The sequence below is a fragment of the Leucoraja erinacea genome, chromosome 7 (genome assembly GCF_028641065.1).
Source record: "Leucoraja erinacea ecotype New England chromosome 7, Leri_hhj_1, whole genome shotgun sequence".
Lineage (NCBI taxonomy): Eukaryota > Metazoa > Chordata > Chondrichthyes > Rajiformes > Rajidae > Leucoraja > Leucoraja erinaceus.
In genome coordinates, this window is record NC_073383.1 from 41,344,478 (window position 1) to 41,368,262 (window position 23,785).

The following is a 23,785-nucleotide window of genomic DNA, read 5'->3' on the forward strand; positions in this document are numbered from 1 at the left end:
TATCTGCCTCCATCGCCATCTTTGACAGTGCATTCCAGGAACCTACCACTCTTTCTTTAAAGAGCTCATCTTATTCATCTTGAGTTTGCTTTATATGATAATGAATGATCGACGGTGAAAATTAGGCTTTGTATCTGTTGGGCACATCAAACATGACCAAATCTAGAAAGAACAAAAGAGGCCAGCAGTGATGTTGCATCTCATATGTCTATGCATCCCAAAAAGTTTTCACAACCCATGGAATATTTCCTCTGAAGTTTGGCTCCTATAATGCAAGAAATGTGAATGGAATACAAACAATATAATAATTTAATCTCATCGTGCAAAAGCTGAAACTATTGAATGTTTAATGCTGCCTAACTGTGATGAATTGGCTCGTCAACACAGCAGTCAGGTGTCAGGCTTTTCCCTCTACTACAGAGAGCTCTCCCCTCTGAGCCACTGCTTGGGTTGAAACTCCTCACTAAGTGTGAGCATGTCAAAAGGGCTGAGACTGTCCTGTTGGCAGAGTTATCTGTCAGTAGACTTTATGTAAACAAATGTTCCACTGGTTGATCGTAGAAGAATTGGACATTCTTTTGGATATCTTCACCATAATCTTTGTCCAGATCATCACTAAAGCAGGTGATGATCTGGTTATTGTTGTTATTCTTAAATCCATGCTGTGCAAATTGGCTGCCACATTTCCTAAATTCAAATAAACAGCGATGGACTTCTAAGGTGCTTAATTTTCCACGGAACATCACAATGATTAGTTTCATGTAAATGTAAGTCTTTGATCTACATTTTGAGCCGAGGTGAGACTGTGTGTCCGGCAGTTTTTCGGGTTTACTTTGTGTAAGCATTAGAAAGGTTTGGAAGATTAAAGTTCTTTTCCTAGGTAGAGTCGAACAATGCAGATGGGAGGGTCTGCAAAGCAAATATTTAGTTGTCAATCATTGCTGCTGTACAAAATAAGAAATATTTGAGCAACAAAAGAAAGTATCATTCTCTGGTCCTTTCAATCTTATCGTGCTGACGCATTCAACTTGGCAGCCTTTGCATTGCAAGGCAAGCGTTTCAAGAAATGGCGAGGAGGCAAGTGTTCCTTGTGTTCTGGGCTGCTGATAAAATGCACTTGGCTGTCTTGAGTGAATGAGACTGCTGATGTTCTCACACTATGCACTGTTTGCACAACCTACTGCAGACCAGAAGGTCCAGCTCTTATTGCTGTTTGTGGAACAATACAGTACCGATGGATGCCTTTCAGTCCATCATGTCTGCGACTCTATAAAATCTCAGAATTGTCCCACATTCTTGCATTTTAGACATTGCTGCCTTTTTAGAAAAACTTGCATTTTCCTTTGAAATTTAATGTTGGATCTGCTTTGACCATTTTTTTTCAAACATTTATATTAACTCCAAAGCAGAATTCAATAGTCAAGGCTGTTTGTCATATGAACCAGAGCAATGAAATTCTTACTTGCTTCAGCTTTACAAAATTCCTATCTTCCCCTTGTTTTTGCTATTTACTTTAGAGTTGGTTTTGGTTATTGATCTTTTTGCTTAGAATTTATCCCTCTATTTACTCTCTTATACTTCATAATTTTGAAACCTCATTTATGTCTTCTTTTCACCTTCCAGCCCTGGAAATTGATTTCATGTAGTCACACAAAGAGTAATCCCATCTTCTCTACATCCTATACACATCTTCCACCTCTTACCCTGCAAGGAAATCCTAATTGGATATATTGGGAAAGTAGACGCAAAAAGCTGGAGTAACTCAGCAGGACAGGTAGCATCCCTGGAGAGAACAAATGGGTGACGTTTCGGGTCGAGACCCTTCTTCAGAGATGCTGCCTGTCCGGCTGAGTTACTCCAAATTTTTGTGTTTATCTTTGGTTTAAACCAGCATCTGCAGTTCCTTCCTACACATATAGGGAAAGTCTTCTTCTGCAACTCCATACATTTATTCGAGTGTGGCTGAGTGGCACAAAGAGTAAAGTTGCTTCCACAAAGCTCCAGAGACCTGGGTTCAATCCTGATCACCCACGCTGTCTGTGTGGGGTTTGCATGCTCTCCCTGGGACCATGTGAGTTTTCCCTGGGTGCTCCAGTTTTTTCCTACATCCCGAAGACATGCTGGTTGGTCGGTTAATTGGCCTCTATAAATTGCCCCAAGCATGTGGGTAGGTGCTAGATTCTGAGGGGAGTTGATGAGAATGTGGGGAGAAATAAAACTGGGATTAATGTAGGATTAGCGCAAATGTGTGGTTTGCATGCTCTTCCTGGGACCATCATTGTTGGCATAGACTCAGTGGATAAAGTGCATGTTTCCGTGGTGTATCTCTGACTTTATATATGACATCAACCATCTACCCTGTCGAGTCCCTTCCATTATTTTTCAAATTTCTCTTTAATCAAAGACTACTTGCTTTGCATCGGTTTTCAATAAATTAGATGATGCCAATATTACAGTTGAAGATAACAATATTAGATAAAATAAAAATAAATTGAGATCAATTACTTCACTTACCAAGGTCGAAAAGGTCGATTAAACTCTGATACAAAACTAGTTTACTTAGTGGACAACAGGTGGCAAATCCAACTTTAGAGGTACCCCACCATTGTCTTATGACATGGGGATGTTGCGGGTTGACTGACGATGACAGATGATGCACCACCTCCACTCTTCCAATCTCAAGAGGGGAGCGGAATAAACCTGACACCTACTGCGGCAGGGAAAATTGTAGGGCAAATGCTTTGGGGCAGAGTTAAGCGACATCTAGAAAAGGATGCACCAATGAAAGTAAGTTAGCACCAGTTTGTTAAGGGTATATCACGTTTGATTAATTAAAAAAATCGTGACAGGGTCTGCAGAGGAACAGTACAGCGCAGAAACAATCACTTTGGTCCACTATGTTTGCCGATCACGATGCCAATTTAAACACAATATCTGCCTACTGGAAGCAGGTCAGGCAGCATCTATGGAGCAAGAAACAGAGTTTACATTTCAGGTTCTGATGAAGGGCTTCTGACCCAAAGCATTAACTCTGTTTCCCTTTCTGACTTGAACCAAAGAGGTCAATGGAGAGCAGGATCTGAGTTCCCGGTGGGCGGAAGCACAGGATTTTGGGCCCTGAAGTGTGAAAGCGAGCTTGGGTACCAGGGTCTTACTAGAAATTTGGAAAATGTGACCATTAAATTTGATAGGAAAAATAGAAAGGCAAATTATTTTAAATGATGAGACAAACTAAATCTATACTAATGCCCCTGTTTAGGAAACCTGAATGGAAACCTCTGGAGACTTTGCGCCCCACCCAAGGTTTCCGTGCGGTTCCCGGAGGTTGCAGGTGGTTGCCGTAGGTTGCAGGTAGTGGAAGCAGGTAGGGAGACTGACAATAATCTCCTCCGGGAACCGCACTGAAACCTTGGGTGGGGTGCAAAGTCTCCAGAGGTTTCCGTTCAGGTTTCCAAAGTGGGACAGGGGCATTAAACTGCATTTTGCACTACAGCAGTGAATGAAGTTGTTTCATCACAGCCTCAAGCTATCCCACAATGCTTCACAACTCATTAATAAGTGCTAGTCATTGTAATTGTCACAGGCAAGCTGAGCGTGGCAAGATTCCAAAAGCAGCATTGTACCAATCGCCATAATGTGTTTCAGATACTAGTTATGAAAGTGGGAATAATCCTTCTACTTCACCCCCCCCCCCCCCCCACCCCTCACCCTCACCCCCACCACCCACCCTTCCACACCTCCATTCTTCTTGATTCACCTGTGTTTAAAAGCCATCCAAATAGGAACTGCTCATTACTGCACTGATAGTAACATTTGGAGATTTTGTGCTATTTCTGAACCATCTAGAGATTTAAACCATCTAGCAATGACAACATCTGACACTCACAATGAATAGGCCCAGCACAGCAGTGTGTTTGATGCCTCTGCAAAATTCTTCCAGATTGCAGCCCTAACCTTCCAGTGGAATATCCAATCTTCACACCTTCATTTATAAATGTACCATGAATAACTTGCTAAGAGAATAAATATGAGGAGGGAAAGAAGACACTGGAATATTGATCAAACTTTGATCAACTCCAACTTTATTGCCCCCCTGAAACAAAGAACAAGAACAAAAAATAGAAGACAGTAATGATTTTCATAAATATCTACTTTCCATTTCTCTTTATAAAATCTCAAGACTTTTGCAAAATATAATACATACAAGTTTTAAACTATATGAAATGACCATGAAGGGGTGATCGTCAAACTTTTTTTATATCCTAATTTTGGGAACTGTGACATGTTCATGTGCTATGTACAAATTGCTGGTTAGAATTCCAGTTTGCGCCTAGAAATTGTCCACGTATAAATAGACTTGTAACAAACCCGTATTTAGCTAGAAATACTTAGAATTATTTACATTTGTTATTCTGAATACTTGACATTATTCTTTAAGACATTTTGTGCGATAGACTCCAAGGAGGGCAAGTATTAAATAAACAGGAATGAAGTGTTCATCTTAAATACAAGTCATTGCACCACTCCACTTGGTCTGGATTGTCATCTCTTTAGAGATGTTATTTCGGAGCAGTATTTTGGGAGCACAACATGGAAATACCATAGAAAATATTGCAGTTGCTGCAATAAACTCCATTACTTCAAAACTGATTTGCTGTAGTGACTGTTCATGTAACTTTTTATCATTGTGTGGAGCCTTAAAAAACAGGCATTTAGACCTTGTGTGAGATTCTTCATTTGTTTTGTGGATGTGAGCTGTCTCCACAGTAAAACTGTTGGATAACTACATATCGTCATATTTGGGGATAAATATTAGCCATGTTCATGGGAAAGACTACCTTACAGAGGATTGTTTATATCCAGTTAAAGGGACAGTGAACTTTAACATCTAATCTAAAACACCACCCTCTGAATGTGCAGAACTGCATTGAGTGTGGATTTGGTACCCACAAATTTGCCTCAGAGGTGATAATACTGCTGACCAACAGCTAGAAAACATAGAGACCACACACATGTAAGTCAGAGTGGCAACCATACAAGGCACAGGGAGGTGGACCACATCAGCAGATTATGTTGAAATGCCGACATCCAGTTATCATAATCTCACATCTGTGTAAGATTAACTGGTGTGGCCGCGGAATAACCTTGCAGATGGGATGATCGACCCTCCAGTTGGTAGTGTGAATAACCCAGGCGTGCCCTGTAATGAAATCAACACTATGCCTGCTCCACCATTCAATAAGATCACTACTGATTTTATTTTCCTCAGCATTACCTTCCTGCACTAAACTTAAATGTATGATTTCCTTAATATCCAACAATCTCCTGAAGAAGGGTTTCGGCCCGAAACGTTGCCTATATTCCTTCGCTCCATAGATGCTGCTGCACCCACTGAGTTTCTCCAGCTTTTTTGTGTACCTTCGATTTTCCAGCATCTGCAGTTCCTTCTTAAACAATCTATGTATCTCTTTCTTAACGATAAAGCTTCCACACTACTCTTGGAAAAAATATTATTAAGATCCATGCCCTCTCAATTACATCTCATCTCTGCCCTGACTCGCCAATCCTTTACTTTGAGAATTTGATTCCTGATTCTCGACTTTACGGTCTGTGAAAACATTATTCTTGCCTCTAGTCTATGACCACCAAAAGTGCTGAATGCTGGGCAGTACAATCACTCCTCGTGTGACAAACTGGATCTCTCAGAACCTGCATTCCCTCCGTCAGACATATATCCTTCCTTAGGCAATATTCCAGGTGCCGTCCACATTTGCAGCAAAATATTGTCAAATGTTCTCACAACAAAGGCCAACATATTCAAGAAGTTGGAATTCTTTCTTACTGCTTAAAATGTAGTCCAGTGTCGACTCTACAGAGGCTGATTTCCTATCACCTTTTTTAAAGCACTAACCACCTCTTCATGCCCTTTTATATTGGCTTTCATTTCACTGATCAAATTACAGGTAGCGGCATTTATACTGATGAGGTTCAGAATATTAATCTAAGATGATGGCTTTTTAATCCCAATCCCACTGTTTTCAATCCCAATGGTTCCATGCTGTATCTCTAAAAATTAAAATGAAACAATGCCAGGTGGCAGAATACTGGTTAATGTACACAACAGCACATAGGAACAGGCCCTTCGGCCCACCATGTCCGTGCCACACATGATGCCAAGTTAAACCAATCTCCTCTGCCAGCACCTGCTCCATATCCATGTACTTATCTAAAAGCCTCTTAAACACTACTATTGTACCTGGCTTCACCACCAGACCTGGTAGCATATTCTAGACATCCACAACTCTCTGTGCACAAAAATGTACTCTGTACATCTCCTTTGGTTTCTCCCACAGTGCTATCTGTGGGGCCACCTGCTCCAGAGAGATGTTGGTCGCTGTGCGAGATACTCTGGGTCCAGGAGACGACGGTGCATCTGTCCCCAGCCACCCATCTGCAGCAGGCCAGGACACCACCGGGACAACATGGGTGGGGCTGAAGGTTCTCCGAGGGTTTACTGAGTGAAGTTTGGGGTGGGATCTGGCCAACAGGCTTTGGGTGACCAGGGTGGAAGGGGATGGTGGGGCAGTCATGAAGGTATAGGCAGACAATGCTCGCAATCTGGCTGGGAGTAAGCTGTTGTCAGCTGTGGAGAGATTGGAGGAGAGGAGTGGGGACTGCGGAGAAATCAAAAGAGGAAGGTCATAAAGTTATAGGGCTGCGCAGCATGGAACACACCTATCGACCTAACCATCTACACTGACCATGCTTCCTATCCAAGATAGTCCCACTTTTCAGAGCTGGGCCCATATCACTCGAAACCTTTCCTTTTCAAGTACCTGCTCGTGTCTTTTAAATATCATAATTGTACCTGCCTCTACCACTTCCTCTGGCAGCTTGTTCCATATACCTAACACCCTCTATGTGAAAATGTTGCCTCTCAGGTTCCTTTTAAATCCTTCCCTTCACCTCAAACTTATACCTTCTAGTTTGACACTCCCATGCCCTGGGGAAAGGACAGTGACCATCCATGTCCCTCCTGGTTTTATAAATCTATATAAAAGGTCTCCCTTCTGCCTTCTCGACAGGAAATAAAGTCCTAGCCTCTCTGGTCTCTCCTTATGACTCCACCCCCCCAGTGCAGAGGAAATGGGGAGGAGGTTGAGGGAGGGGAGTGGACTGAATGCGGGGATCAGAGTTGGGATGATGAGGGAGGGAGGCACTGTAAGATATAGAGGGAAAGTTCATATGTGTGTGTGTGTGTCCGTCCGTTTATGCTACGACCATAGAGTAGAGCCGGCCCTCGAGTTGGCCTGGACCTTTTTGCCCTTGCTAAGTCTTGTCTCCGGTAGGTCCACTTGGTAGCCAGAGTGACACCTGCCCACTTTAAAAGATCCCCACGTGGGCACCCTCTACTCCTCACAAGTGGATGGAAGCAAGATATCCTCAAGCTAAGCAACTGCCTGAGGAGATGATGAAGTAGTATATAGGATCTTTTGCATCCCAATTAACTGTCACTGATCCTGTTTGAAAACAGACTACATCTTGTTTGGGTGCAAAGTGCTTTGGAACAATCTGAGACCATGAAAATTGCTTTAAAGTGCAAACCTTTCCTTATTTCAAACTGCAAGTCCTTCTGCTGTGTACATCAGTGAATAGAGCACGGCCAGTGATCGTGAGATGAACCATTCCATGTAAGCAGGGTTTGAAACAATTCAGCAACCTATTGGTCACTGGTACCATGGTGATCAAGATCAAAATACTCTTCCTCCAAGGGTGGTGGATACAGAGTCTGGGGTAATTAAAAAAAAAAGATTTATCCATCAAAACCCCTTAAATGAAGAAGAAATAGTCAAAATTCCTTGGTCACAAACTGTTTGACAGCCAAGGAAGTTATAAGTGGAGCTACCATTGTAATGCAGGAAAAGGACACCAATATCAACACAGCAAGCTTCCACAAGCAACACAGCAATTACCAGATGATCTGATTTGGTGATTATGTTCAAGAGATAAATATTGAAATCTATTGTATATATGCAAAGAAAAATCAGGCAGAGCTATGGCAACAGGGCAGGAGCTGTGGGACTAATTGGAATGACGCAGAGACCTTAGGCCGAATTAGCTACTGGGATGTGAGGGTTGAATAACAAGAGGGCAATGAATTTGTAATGTACACATATAAAAGAGGCACATGCACACTGTGATCAGCATTGTAAAGACTTGATTGCAAATACTTAAAGGTAAACCGTTGCGTGTTTTTGCCGAAAACTTTAATTTGAAGGGTTATGGTATCTGCCATCATAATGCTGTCCAGAGGTATGTGCATGTGTGCGTGTTGCATGTGTGTCTCCTTTCTTGTTCATTTGGAATCCTTAGTTGTGCAAGGAGAGAACAGGACTTACTTTGCCATTCATTACTAATATTCTACGATAAATTACATGTCTATTGTGCTGTTGAGATAGTAAAATATGCCGGAGACACAAGGAATTGCAGATGCTGGAATCTTGAGCAAAACAGGAAGTGCTGGAGGAACTCATCAGGTCAGGCAGCGTCCTGAACCACTGAGTTATCCAGCAACTTGTGTTATGCCGTGTGCTTCAGGTGCCTTGTTACGCACAGGTGTGATAATAAACCACTTAAGAAGATATTGTGACAGGTGGGCAAAAGGGTGGTTTGTAGTCAGTGTATTAAGTGTGTTGATGCAGTTCCAGAGTTCAGAACCATTGGAGGTGAGGGTGCACATGAAATGGTGGAGACAACACATGAGACTGGGAGAGGGTGCAGAGATTGGGGGAGTGACATTGGTGGATCAGAGGCCAATATATGTCTCTGAAACTGGGGTGAGGGGGTCTTTGTGAATATGTAGTTGAACTACCCCCCCCCCCCCCCCCCCACACCCCCCAACTCTTCCAGCCATCTTCAACAGTGAGATGGAATCTGCAGGATAAAATAAAAACACAAAGTGCTGGAGTAACTCAGCGAGTCAGGCAGCACCTCTGGGGAATATGGATGGGTGATATTTCGGGTCTGCTGGAATTCCTGGATGGAGATAAGGGAGGGAAGAGATGAGTGAACTAAGGATATGTGGAGGGTGTGGTCTCTGCAGAAGAAGTTAAGAGCTAGGGATGGGAAGATGTGACTGCTGGTGTGTTCACGTTGGTGGTGACAGTGATGTTGGAGAATGATGTGCTGGAAGCCGATGCTGGTGGGGTGAAGGGTGAGGATCTGGGGAACTCTATCATTGTTCAATCTGGGGGGAGGGGAAGCGAGAACAGAACAGGACACAGAGGACTCACGGCGAGGGGTCCCACTATGGCAGCAGAGGGGATACCACGTTTACTAAAGAAAGAGGACCTCTTAGATGTCCTAGAATGGAAAGCCTCATCTTAGGAGCATATGGGGCATAGATGTGGAAATTGAGAGTCGGGAATAGTCTTTGCAAGAGGCGGGGTGAGAGGAGGTTTGGTCCAGAGTTAGTGGGTTTGTAGTAGACGTCAGTTGATAGTCTATCCCTTATGATGGAGACAGACATAAAGAAAGCAGAGACATATCAGACCACCGGGTGGCACCAGCTATGGCTGTCTCGCCAACAATCTGCCTGTCCCTTCCTTCTTTGTTGTTTGTTTGTATGTGTTAAATGTATGATTTTAGGATTCTTTAGCTTGTTTTATGTGGGGGTGGGGGGGAACCTTTTTCTAATCTCTTACCTCGACAGAGATGCACTTTTTTCCGTATCATATCTCCGTCCGCACTGGCCTAACATCGAGGAGTTGGCGGCCTTTGCTGGAGACCGACTTTGTGAGCTGCACCGCAGGAGCCTGCGAGACTTAACATCATGGAGCTCGCGATCCGTGTCGGGGATCGACTTTGCGGCTCCAACCGCGAGAGCCTGCGGACTTTAACACCACGGAGCTCACAGTCTCTGGTTAGAGACTGACTTTGGGAACTCCAAGCCGCATGAGCTTCGACCACTCCGACATGGGGGCTTCAATCACCCTGATCCGGGAGCTTCGGTCACCCCGACACGGGGGCTTCGACCGGCGGCTGCGGGGGCTTCGACTGTCCCGACCACGGGAGAATAAAAGAGAAAGAAGTTTGGACTTTATTGCCTTCCATCATAGTGAGGAACGTGGGGAATCCGCTGTGGTGGATGTTTATGTTAACTTTTATGTAGTTGTGTGTCTTGTGGCTTTTTTAGTATGGCTGTATGGGAATTCGAATTTCATTGTACCTTAATTGGTACATGTGACAATAAACTGACCTTGAAACCTTGAACCTTGAGATAGTCCATGAATTTGAGGGCAGGGTGGAAGTTACTGGTAAAGTTAATGAAATCAACGAGTTCTGCACAGGTGCAGGAGGCAGCCCGATACAACCATCGATATAGTGGAGAAAGAGTTGGTGCCAGTGGAAAATGGGCTGTTCAAAGTAACCAACATAAAGGCAGGTATAGTCGGAGTCCATGCGATGCCCATTACTACACCTTTAACTTGTAATAAGTGAGAGGAGCCAAAATAGACTGGAACCTGCAGGATATTCAGCCTTAAGAGGAAGCTACACACCCATTCTTCCTCTGACTGATCACCCTCCCAGGACAATATGGACCACATTCCCGTAAAATGGTCCAAAGGGATCACATGTTAGCCCCTGTGCCCTGCAAAAACAAATTGCAATGTGACTTGAATCTCCAGATCCCAAATAACCTGAAAACAGTTTGAATTACATTTCATGCCAAACCTCCTATTCTCAATCAAACAGAACTGAAAAAAGAAGCGTTATAAATTTCTAAGCAATTGTATGTATGAGGACTGGATTAGTATCATGCTTTCACAGTAAAGTGGTTTGAAGGAGCTCTTTGCCTGGGTCCACATCTCTCCCAGGGTAAATGCTGGCACCACTGTGATGCCCAACATGTTTGTATAGCCAGCACGGTTTGCAGCGTTTGTGTGTACAAGCCTCCAGCACCGATATAGATCAAGTCCCGCTATAGATCAACTTTCTGTTCCTTCCAAACATTCTCCTTAAATCCGTGACACTGCTAGTAGTCCCAGGTTCAATCCCCACCTCTGGTACTGTCTGTGGAGTTTGCACATTCTCCCTGTGACTGTGTGCGATACCCTGGGCACTCTGGTATTAAGTGTCGAGTGTGTTGGTGAGAGATTGGGGAATTGATGGGAATATGCGGAGAATTAAAAATGAGATTTCTGTCAGTTTTGTGTAAATGGGTGTTTGATGGTCAGCAGAAACTGAGTGGGCTGAAGGGGCTGTTTCCGGGCTGTGTCTCCGAGTTAAAATCAGAATCAATAGCTAAATAGAAAATTCAATAAGGTATCCCGCTGTGGAATGATACTTACAACTGCAAGAAACCAATTAGCAGTGAATTATCGTACTGCCAAAAATAAAAGTGAATAACAAATTGAGTAAATTGAATCAGAATTTGAATGGGGTTCCCCAATAGAAAAGGTCCAAATGCAGAAGAAGGTGCAAATATATAATGTGCCTTAGCAAGCAGACCTTGTCCAAACCACAAGCAAGCGAAGCAGATCGCAGGAACAATAGATTCCAGCTACCCAGTCAACATAATTTAGCTTTAACACTCCACAAAAGATTACAGACAATCCTGGACACTATAGAGCCCAGCAGCAGCCTAACAGGAGACACAGTTGTCACGACATGCTCTGCATTTGATCACTACTTGTGTGTTTTCTTTGCTCTCCCTTTCATTAGATAATGTGGTCACATTTACAAAGCAAAAAACACCCGATGAAACCAGCTGCAGCAACAAGACTCCTTCCTGCCCTTGCGTCTATTTTCTATGTTTCTATGTTTCTATGTCTGGATTATTTTACTGCCAGTTCACCTGTAGCCTGATTATTTTTTCATTCTTACTCCAATTTACTCTTAAATTTAGGGATCCTCTGTCTAAGAAGTGATTAACATTAATACCGGGCTGGTTGGGTTTATGGGGTCGGGGTTTGCTCTATTAACACTAGAAGCTGGCTGCTTTAAAATGAACTTTATGATCACCTCTGGTGTCTTTGTCACGTCCCTTCCCCGCAAGACACGGGACTATTAGGAATGTAATGTAATGGCACCCTTCACCTTGCTGTGAGCCAGATGATGAATGGCCTCTGGAATGGGCGCTCAGAGGTCAGTCCGGCCAAATCATTGTTTACGTTTCTCAACGGGTACGTGGTACATGGATAGGACAGGTTTGGAGGGATCTGGATCAAACGCGGGCAGGTGGGACTAGTGTAGCTGGAACATATTGGCCGGTGTGGGCAGGTTGGGCCGAAGGGCCTGTTTCCACACTGAATCGCTCTATAACAGGGTCTCCAGGTCAGGTGACACTGGGAGGGCTCTCGCCTCATAACGTTTTCCGCCGGCATTAGGACCAAACAAGAACTTAATTAAGGTGGGGACGGCCTGGAGACCTGGATTATTGTTGAGTTCATTCTCGTTAAACATCACCCAAAAGACACGGCACGACATGGCTGGGACTGAGACTCAGCGCCATGGGCTTCACATCACAGTCCTGGTGTGTTGACAGCCACAAGGCAATGGAAGGGGGCGGCTGTGGGTCTCTTTAGACCAACTCCCCTGGAGAGAACAGGGCGCAACTCTAGCTCAGTGCGGATGAAACTCGGGCAGGTCGCAAACGCAAACTGGAGAGCTCGCCTCGCTTTCTAGCACCGCTGTTTTGCAAAGCCACTGTGCCGGGAGTTTTTAATAAGTAGTTATCCGCGACTGGGAGCCTGCGGGCAATTCAGAAACTCATCAAATACAAGTCACAGTGCAATCGACTCACCAGATAAACCATGACCTCGGCTGGGTGTACCTCGGTCTATATATAATATACGTTATTTATTTACAATATATATAAGCACGCGTGGCTCTCTGACCAGCACCCAAGCATCAGGCGTGCGAGAGGGCGAGTTGCTTATGGTAGGTGGCCGTGCCGATTGCTCCAGTCCTGGTTGTCAATGCGGTGCTGGCCTGACTGTACATGGACGTCCCGGTCAACTTCCTGCCCCGGCAAAATCTGCTGGTGAACCGTCGCCACGATTCGAACGTCTTCCCGGACCAAATCCACACACCAGAGGTGATGCCCACCACCAGGCACATGAAGTACTTCAGCATGAAGACGGCGTACTCGGGCCTGGGGTTATCTCCAGCCCCGGGGCAGGGACAACTCAGCGCCGCCTTCCAGCTCTCCCGGGAGTGCTGCTCGTAGATGAAGCAAGCCACGACAATGGTGGCGGGCACGGTGTACAGCACGGTGAAAATCCCAATCCTAATCATCAGTTTCTCCAGTTTGTCCGTCTTGGTGCCCCCTTGTTTGATCACGCTCCGTATCCTGAAGAGAGAGACAAATCCGGCCAGGAGGAAGGTTGTCCCGGTGAACAGGTAGACCACCAGAGGGGCCAGCACGAACCCCCGGAGGTTGTCCAAGTTCTGGTTGCCCACGTAGCAGATGCCGGCCACAGGGTCGCCGTCCACGGAGCTCAGGGCGAGCACGGCGATGGACTTCACGCTGGGGATGAGCCAAGCCGCCATGTGGAAGTACTGAGAATAGCCCGCGATGGCCTCGTTGCCCCATTTCATGCCCGCCGCCAGGAACCAGGTGAAAGACAAGATGACCCACCAGATGGAGCTGGCCATCCCGAAGAAGTAGATGAGCAGGAAGACCACTGTGCAGAGGGCGGGGCCCGTGGTCTCGTAGTGGATGTGGTTGTAGTCCTTGTTGCAAGCCACGTTCCCGTGGCCAGCTACAAGCCGCACGATGTAACCCAGGGACACGAAGAGGTAACAAGCCGATAGGAAGATGATCGGCCGCTCCGGGTACTTGAACCTCTCCATGTCAATCAAGAAGGTGGAGACGGTTGTGAAAGTGGAAATGAAGCACAGGATAGACCACAGGCCTATCCATAAGGTTGCGAAAGTTCTCTCGTCCTGGTTAAAGTAGGGCTCGTAACAGGGGAAGGCACAATTCAGCAAGCGGCCGGTCCTGATCTTGTTGTAGAGCGGGTGACTCTCCTTAGAGATGGGGATCAGAGGGTCTTTGCAGCTACATATGACAGGGCAGTCCCCCGGCGGTGCAGGCTGGTTACCTGGATGTGCCCTAGAGGGTGGAGAGTTCTTGTTGCCGCCGGCACCCTTAGGGGCCAGGGTGGGCTTGAAGAAGGGAGGCGATGCAGTGGTCACCTCGGTCCTGTTGTAATCCATGCACAAGTGATCTTGATCTCCGAGCACCGGGAGCTTATCGCAGTTCATCCTTTCGGGCCAAGCAAAGCCATATTGTCTCATCAGGGGGGAGCAGCCGGACTTGGCCCTTTCGCAGACGGATCTGCAGGGTGGCAGAGGTTTCATGTAGTCCGCTAAGCAGATGGGGGTGTAGACACTGCAGAGAAAGAAGCGGAGGTCCGGGGAGCATTGGATCTCGACGAGAGGCCAGAACTGATGCACCTCTAGTCCCGCTTCGTCTTGGTTATCGTGGTTGAACTGGTTGGGCATGTAAGTGTGATTGTAGCCTATGCCTTTGCACATGGGCACCGTAATCTCCTGGCAAACCATTGCTTTGGAAGCGCAGAGAGCGACTCCCACCAGCCCCGCAAGACAAAAACAGACGCGAACCAGGACTGACAGCCCTTGCAAGCGAGGAGCCATAACATCCAGTGTAAACAAGGGTCCAACCGCCTTCTGGTCGTTGCCTCGAACTCTCTGCCCCCGGAATTTTACAGCCCCAATTCCTCGTCTCCCGGCAAGGTTAAACACAGCCACACCTGACCACCCTCAATCATAACTGGCTGGATATGGGAAGAAGCGAATTCAGGTGAAATGTCCACGACATCCGAAGCCGCCGCTCCGATAAACAAACAGGGGAAATCTTGAAAAACTAAACGAAAGGAAAGCTTAATATTTGATCATCTCCTCGTGGTTAACTCGTTAATTTCTCCGGTTCTCGCTTCTCGCTTCTTGCTGGTAACATTAAATTAATTGCAACATGCTACCCGATCGGAGTGGCTGGAGCTGCCACTATTCTGCAGCCTCCGGTAGCTCTCCTGGTAACTGAAGTGGAAGCGCCGGCTCAACACAAGGAGCTCGGTCAGGTGTAAACTTTCAGAGATGTTCCATTTTTACTTATTTAATCTTCTCTCGAGGTGGGTGTGAGGGTCCTTGATGCCGGCCGCGCAGCCGATTCCTTCTCCCAACGTATCGTCTCTCCTTTATAAATGCAGACATCGGAGTCCAGGTAAACTCTCCATTGCTCTTACCCGAAACGCGGTGTGAATTTACCTATTTTCTTCGTTTTGTTCTATTTCGCTTTCTTTTTCCACGCTTTCGCCTGCTTTTCCTCAGTCCAACGCACCGCTCCTTGGACTCCAGTTGCTGATTTCCCCGGGTGCAGCTCCTTGCCCCTCAGTGCCGTGCGCTGCGCTGCACTTGCGGCTCCGCTATCAGATTGTTACTTTTTTTTGAAAACACAATGTAGCTAAGGTAAATCTCAAGCCCCAGTCTTGTCAATCTAACAAATCTGTGCCCTTTAAGCCAACCCGAGAGCGCGTTTCACTGAAAGCCCGCCTCTAGAAGTTTTTCTTTCCCAATCGGCAGCCGCGGGATGAACGTTTCACCCATTCACAAGTCCGGCCTCGATGAGAAACGACACACAAACTTACAGCCATTCCATGCGGACCAGTCGCGCCACAGAGCGCTTCCCGCTGTCTCCCGCCCACCTCCCCTGGGCCTATCAAACAACCACTTATTATTTTATCTACCAATCAAGGATTTCTAGAGTTAGATTCAGCTCTTAGGGCTAAATAAATCAAGGCATACGGGGAAAAAGCAGGAACGGGGCACTGATTTTAGATGATCAGCCATGATCATATTGAATGGCGGTGCTGGCTCGAAGGGCCGAATGGCCTACTCCTGCACCAATTTTTCTATGTTTCTAAAGCGAAGCGACCGACTGGATACAAGTCTCACTATTTTAAACGGTGATTTCTCACACTTTATTTTGAGCGATACTTAAGGTAATTCTGAAATATCACAACATCCTTCTCGGTTTTACCAATCTCCCTCTTAAAATGCATTTTAATTGCTAAATTACTTCAACGAGTAGTGAATGCATTTGGAGTCACAGTCAAAGCGCTAAGAGAGATTGGGTCATATCCGTCACTACGGTTGACACAAGTACAGGTTTTTTTTACCACGTTGTCAGGAAACTTTGAAACTCTAAACCGGACATCAGTAGTCTGGTATTTAAATAGAAGTCTGTGTCTTTTCCCTTTACTAACCTTGCGGGGCAACTGGCTGTTCAAAGTTATTCTGGTATCCAGTGATTTTTTTTTTCATTATTAGCAAAGCAACCCTCAGGTATCCTTACCGTGGCACTCTGAGCAGATTCCCAGAATATATTTTAGCAATCTTTGAGTAAACTGCCCACAAAGTCTACTTGCCTTTTCTTAGATTAAAGCATCCCCAACAGAATAACTGGAGCACGGCTGTGATTAGAAAGCTGGAAATCCCTTGAACAGACGTAACACCAATCTGCACTCATTTGGCACCTTCAACATAGTAAAGAACGAAGTGTTTTTAATGTATAGCGCAATGATTCGGGGCGCCCCATCAAACAGTTTAAGGCCATGCAGCATTCGGAATGTGTAAGTCAGTATTGTCTTCAACACACTTTCCAAGAGCATAATCAGAGAAGATTGGACACCGAGATTTAAAAGAAGACTTTAAGCAGTATTTATCTGTATGCAAAACGCAAAGTGCTGGATGAACCCAGCGGGCCGGGCCGGGCCGGGCACCATCTGTGGTGTGAATGGTCAGGCGACGTTTCAGGTAGCGATCCAACTGCAATCAGTCTGAAGAAGCAAGCCAACCCGAAACGTCCCCTATATCCATTCCCCCCACAGATGCTGCCTGACCCGCACTTTGTGTTTTCTTCAAGATTTCAAATGTGTAGTTTATCGAGTCCCCATTGACCTGCGGGTGGTATACAGGAATTTAAACGGGAGTTCTAAGAAACTATTAGAATGGATGGGACTGGCGAATAGACGAAGGGGTATCTGATTAAGAGACCATCGAGTGCATAACACGGCTCTCGCCTTGACTATATTCTTACGTAAATAAAGTTTAAAGAAGTGCGCCTTGAGTATAATGGATTTGGGAATAAACTGGGAGGTGTCGTGTTAATATAAACCTTTCTCTTTCTTGTTTACTTTCTTTTGAATGGGGCCAATAAAGAACGTTACCACTTCACTGACCGCTTCATTTTCCTTGTCCAGAAAAAAGGTCTCGACCTGAAACATCACCCATTCCTTGTCTCCAGAGATGCTGCCTGGACCACTGAGTTACTCCAGCTTTATGTGTCTATCTTCGGTTTAAACCAGCATCTATAGTTCCTTCCTACACAACCTTCTGCCTTACGTATTCTTCTCTCGGGAAAATGAAAAATCTGCGAACATTATATATAATAGAAGCCCATTAACATCAGCTCGTACTAATATGTTAACTCGCTGCAATTCTGAATCGGTGTGCAACTTGTTATTTTTAAGTAGAAACGAAGAACTGCAGGTGCTGGTTTATACCGAAGATCGACTCAAAGCACTGGAGTAACTCAGCGGGTCAGGCAGCATCTGGGGAGAAAAAGGATGGTAATCTATTTTCTTTTTCTCCAGAGATGGATCGCTGAGTTGCTCTGGCAATGTGTGACTATTTTAGTTAGTTTTAAGCCCTTGTATCAGTGGGGTGCTGACAGGGGTACAATAAAACTCCCTTGCCCAAAACATTGCCTCCATTTACCTACTGAGTTACTCCAAGGCGTTTGGTTTTTGTTTCCTTAACATTTTATTATCTAGTTGCTTGTGTCCCGTGTAACAATTCGATAGGATGCAGGTCCAGAGTATTCTTAGGTACACAAAAATGCTGGAGAAACTCAGCGGGTGCAGCAGCATCTATGGAGCGAAGGAGATAGGCAACGTTTCGGGCCGAAACCCTTCTTCAGACTACACAGGTTCAACCATTGCTCAAGATCAAAGTGATTGTGAAAGATTTTGCAGCAGTCAGTGTTGCCCTGCAGTTTTGAGGTGCTTTCATCCAAATGAACAAGACTCCAGATACTGGAGGAACTGTCCACTGTGTCAGGCCGAGAGAAATATGTCATTGAAAAAAACCCTTCAGCCCAGCAAGTCCTAGTTGACCACCAAGCACCATTTATACAAATCCTCCCTAATCCATTTCATCCTCTCCACATTCCCATTAACTCCCTCCTTATCTTCCATCCCAGCAGAGTCCACATTCAACAGATCATACTATAAAGATTCCTCTTTTCCTTCAAAGAAAGACACAAAGTGCTGGAGTAGCTCAGCAGATCAGGCAGTATCCTAGAGAACGTGGACAAGTGACATTTCAGTTCGGATATCTGCAGTTCCTTGTTTCTACATCTTTCATTTTCCTTCTTTTTATCACTTTTGGCCCACCTTGCTCCTTTCCATCTCTAAGAATACTCTTTTTACTTCTCATGCAAATACAACACATGATTCCCACCATCAAGGATCTCCAGACAAAATACTAATTTGTTAGTATTACTTTCAGTTTGGGATACTGCATGTTCTGCTCCTGATGCAACATCCTCACTGTCCAACAATACTCAACATCTTTCATCCAGGAACATCACATACCTTGGCACCACCAGTCAGTTCACAAGCTTGACTGCTAGCTTCTGATGTCCCCAATGCTCATTCTTTATTTATGATGTTTTGTATGATATATTATAGGAGAGGCACTAGCTATAGTGATGTCTAGTTTCAGCCTCTTACATTGTCTAATAAAGCTCAACATCTCATTCTCCAATGTCATCAGATATTTGGCATCGTCAACATCTGGCTAAAGAATTTGCAAATAGATCCAGTTAATGCACTAAATCTTTTAGATCTATCCTTTATTTTTTTAATTTGTCCCATTAGTATGTTCTTATCGCTCATGCCATAATTCCTTTTGTAGTTTAATATCTCTCACTTTCCATTCAATCACAGACTATTCTCCCTCCCCCTCTTTTCAAATTAAAACTAGTACAATATTTGTTTTCAATTCATCCCAGGGATGCTGCCTAACATTTATAGCATTATCTGTTTTTATTTTCTGATTTCCAATATTAAAACAGGTTATGAAGCCATAAATATTGCTTTTTGTGGGAGGTTGTAAACTAGCTGCTAAATTGGCCTTTAGTTACTTTGGGTAGTTGTGAACATTGGTTTGCACATTTATTCATTCTTTCTTTCCTTAAAGGTATAAAGGAGAAGAAGCCGGCCAGAACACCTTTCACCATGAACCAACGAGCAACAAAGAACCACAAGATCCGGCAGGAGCTGAAGTCCCTCAAGAAGCAGTATAAAGAGGCCAGCGAAGAGCAACGTCCCCCCTTGGCTGAGCTGCAAACCACCCTGAGGAAGAAGCTGATGACCCTCCGTAAGCTGAGTGGCACGGAAGGAAGGAAAGAGCCAGGAACCGAGCATCCTTCATAGCCAACCCCTTCGGCTTCACCAAACAACTACTGGGGCAGAAGCACAGTGGGAGTTTGGCTTGCTCTAAGGAGGAGATCGACCGGCACATCCAGATGACCTACAGTGACCCCATCAGGCAGCAGGAGCTGGGCCAGTGCAACATCCTGATAAAACCACCTCCACCCATCAAGGAGTTTGATAGTAGAAAGCCAATCCTGAAAGAGGTCAAGAACGTTGTGAAGAGAGCAAGACCTCGCTCAGCCCCTGGCCCGAGCGGAGTCCCCTACAGGGTCTACAAGAACTGCTCTTGTTACTGAAACTGTGGAAGATCCTGAAACTCATCTGGAGGAGAGGGAAAGTGGCACAGCAGTGGCGATTCCCTGAAGGACTCTGGATCCCAAAGGAAGAAGATTCCAAGAATCAGTTCAGGATCATCTCCTTGCTAAGCGTTGAAGGCAAGATCTTCTTCAGCATAGTGGCGAGGTGGTTGACCAACTTCCTCTCCAACAATGGTTACATCGACAGCTCATTGCAAAAGGGAGGCTTATCTGGAGCGCCGGGGTGTCTAGAGCACACGGGAGTGGTGACCCAGCTCATCAGAGAAGCCAGGGAGAACAAGGGAAACCTAACAGTGCTCCGGCTGGACCTGGTCAACACCTACTGCTCCATCCCGCACAAGCTGATCCAGACAGTCATGGCCAAGCATCATGTGCCGGGCCAAGTGGCAGATCTCATCCTGGACTATTACAACCAGTTCAGCATGAGAGTCTCATCAGGGTCAGTAACATCATAGTGGCACAGACTAGGGGTTGGGATAATCACAGGCTGTACCATCTCCATAATCCTTTTTGCCTTGGCGATGATCATGATCGTCAAGTCTGCTGAGCCAGAGTGTTGGGGCCCTCGGACCAAGTCAGGAGTGCACCAACCACCAATCAGAGCCTTCATGGATGACCTGACTGCCACCACTGAGTCAGTGCCAGGAGGCAGGTGGATCCTGCAGGGGTTGGAGAAACTGATTGGATGGGCAAGGATGAGGTTTAAGCCAGGTGTATGCCCATCGAGGTTGGCTGCAGAGGTTTTGCAGGGCAATCGATCTAAAAAGCCTTGAGTGCACTGGGCATCAATGGAGGGTCAAGGGCCATTAAGAACACCACAGAGGCAGCGGAGAAAGCCTCGAGATGGCTCTGGATCAGGAGAGAAGGTCCATGGGGAGGATCGAATGCCACCTGAACATTAATCGTGGTCTAATCAACCACGGCGTCGCCTGGGTGAGGGTGTCTGATGTTGAAAGACCCGAAACACCCAATGACCCCAGATTACATCACTGATGATGTGTTCAGGAGCATCTATAGATGTATTTGCATCAATGAAGTATACATAGACATTAAAAATTCAATTATAATTTTTCTGTTTTAGCTGTTAAATATAACAAGCAATGCTTTCTCAATTTCATCAGTTTAAATGGCAGGATGATGAAATGGACATCCTCTAACACCACTTAAGCCCTACCTCTTTCACCAAGTTTTAAGCATTTCCCCTGAATAGCACCTTCAATGGCTGGGTTCAGGCACGGAAATCGCTATCAAAATATGGAGGGGACCAGGGGACAGGGGGACACAATTTCTCGGCAGCCGCGCGCGCATGCACACACTCACACACACACACACACGAGGCTTCGGAGGCTCAATCCAGCGCTAAATGTAGCTCAACTCTGCCTGTCTCGCCGGGTTAACCTACAGCCCTGCCTGGACTGACGGGAAACCAGCGCTGCTTCTCCGCGCTGGCTGTAAACCTGGGCCATATTTCCCGCAATCACAGGCAGGGCTGTAGGTTAACCTGGCGGGACAGGTAGAGTTGAGCAGGGTTTAGCGCTGCTTCTATGCGCTGACTGTGGGCCTGGGGGTACAGCTCCCGTCTGACTCCCGACCTCTCTGGCCACCCCCGGGTGTGGGGGGGAGGGGGGCATTCAGGTGGGGACGGGACGTCGCCGGAGAGCCGGGATCGATCCTGGCTGTGGATGAGGCGCAGGTCTGTGCCAAGAGTGTTTTGACACGTCTCCCTCCTCCAATCACTGCACTCTATCCACAGTCCCACACCCCCCCCCACTCCTCCCTCCTCCAATGATTGCGCTGAATCATCATGTCCCGCCCCCATTGCCTACTGACCGACGTCTCTCTCGTCCAATCGGCGCCCTCGATCAGCAGTCCCACACCCCCACTGTCTCGCGGAAAGCGGAGATTTCGCCGGTTTTTAAAATCCCCATCAGATGTGACTATTCCAATAGCATTGGAATAATCTGGTCATCTGAAACACATACTAACTTGCAGTAATTATCCCATCGCCATGCTGATTAACGTTGGCTCCTGGTTTAGGAATGCTTCTAATTCTAAATATCCAACATCTTGTCTGACCTCATCCCTCCCTTGTAACTTCCTTCAGCCTTAGAGCTTGTAAAGATCTTGGTCTTTCCTTAGTTTTGGTTCACTGTCCTATCCTGCTTCCCTGCATCCTAACACCAGCAGGCACATCAGCACACGGGGCCCAACTCCAGAATTCCCTCTCTATGCCTCTCTTGCAGAGTCACGGAATTATATCACATGGAAACAGGCTCTTACAGTGCTTCCTTATAGTGATTCTACATTAATCCCATTTTTAAATTATCTTCCCCATCTCATCAGCTTTACCATTCACCTACACACCGGGGTCAATTAACTGCATGTCTTTGGGATGTGGGATGAAACTAGAGCAGCCTGAAAACAGCCATGCGGTCATAGGAGAACATATATACATCATGCAGACAGCACTAGAGGTTAGGGTTGAACCAAGATCTCTCGTTCCGTATCAGTTGCGCTATGCTGCCGCTCCTTCCCTGTACTCCCACCTTTAGTGTCATTTTTAGTTACTCCTCTAGCTGTTACTCCTTTTGGCATGAATATAATGTTTATTGGTTTAGATCTTGTAAAATGTCCAGGGATTTGTATGATGGAAGTATTGCGAAAATGCAAATTGCTGTTGTAATAAAAATGTCCCCAATAACAATGTGCATTACACTTTCAAAACTTGCCCTCCTGTTGATTTATTTGCGGCTGGCACATTTTGTAAAGTACAATGTACATTTTTTTGATTGGTACTTAGCTGAGTTAAGCATGCTTCAAATTTGGTGGATTGCCACGAATATCTGAACCTTTGTTTTTTCCCCTTTGCTCCCACCACAACTTTCCTCCCCTTTTATCCTTCACAGCTGAAAGCGGTGGAATGTTCTGTGGGATGGTAATAGTAGAGGCTTCCAATTCTCTAGTCAATGCATAGAAGGCTCTTGACCTTGTTCTGGTAAGTGGGATTAGTCTAGATGGTGATTGATGGTTAGGATCAACGTGATGGGCCATAAGGCCTATTTCCTTCGCTCCATAGCTGCTGCTGCACCCGCTGAGTTTCTCCAGCTTTTTTGTGTACCTTCGATTTTCCAGCATCTGCAGTTCCTTCTTGAACAATGGCCTGTTTTTGTGTTGTATGACTTCATGATTATTATTCATGATGAATAATCCGGCTATTTGACAACTATTTACACTTACATCTAACACCATTCTTTCCCAGTTGGCCATGACTACCCTGCCGAGGATCTGACACAGGGATTGGAAATGATCGGTGATTGGTTGGTAATCAGAGATGGTTATCTGCACTCATTTCATTTTATTCATCCTAGAAAATAATGATTTTCATTTATGTATCTTCATTTTCTACTTCAGGTGATTTCAAAACCTGCAGTTAATATATGGACGACAAGCTTCTCACAAATAACAATGAGGGAATTGCTCTCTCACAAACAGAGAGAAAAATATTGGCCAGTATTTTGAAAGACCCTTACTCTTCAGCACAGTAATATCATGGGGACAAATGGAGTTTATGGTCATGTGCACAAGTACGGTGATGTATAACGACAAACTTACTCCCAGCAGCAGCATTGGCACATACACTCTGACAACATATATAAACATAAATTATACATAATTTACACACACAATTCTGCAAGTCTCTTACTTCAAACCTATTCTGACTCTTTTGACTATTAACGTAACTACTCTGCCAAGGGGCGATTACTTGTTAAAAGAGCAGATGAAGGAAGAAGGACAGCAGCTCTATAAGTGCAGTGCCTTCTTGCCACTGCACTGGGAGTATCAGTCATATTATACGCTTAATTCCCTTGGTGGCTTTAAACTCAGCCAGCCAGCTCAGAAGTGGGAGTGCTACACAGTAGGGTCTATTTCTTGCAAAAACTT

The 23,785-nt window shown here is 45.5% G+C and overlaps 1 protein-coding gene and 1 pseudogene across 1 annotated transcript; one reads left to right on the forward strand and one right to left on the reverse strand.

The window, feature by feature from the left end:
- Nucleotides 1-8,889: 8,889 nt before the first annotated feature.
- fzd5 (frizzled class receptor 5) lies at nt 8,890-15,528 on the reverse strand. Its single transcript, XM_055638348.1, has one exon. It carries the CDS (start codon nt 14,662-14,664, stop codon nt 12,913-12,915), a length of 1,752 nt encoding a protein of 583 aa, XP_055494323.1. The 5' UTR covers nt 14,665-15,528; the 3' UTR covers nt 8,890-12,912.
- On the forward strand, nt 15,178-22,814 carry LOC129699140 (uncharacterized; annotated as a pseudogene).
- The last annotated feature ends 971 nt before the right edge of the window (nt 22,815-23,785 follow it).

Bases quoted from the DNA above. Each gene is read 5' to 3' on its own strand.
- fzd5 (XM_055638348.1), bottom strand. From the start codon at position 14,664: ATGGCTCCTCGCTTGCAAGGGCTGTCAGTCCTGGTTCGCGTCTGTTTT.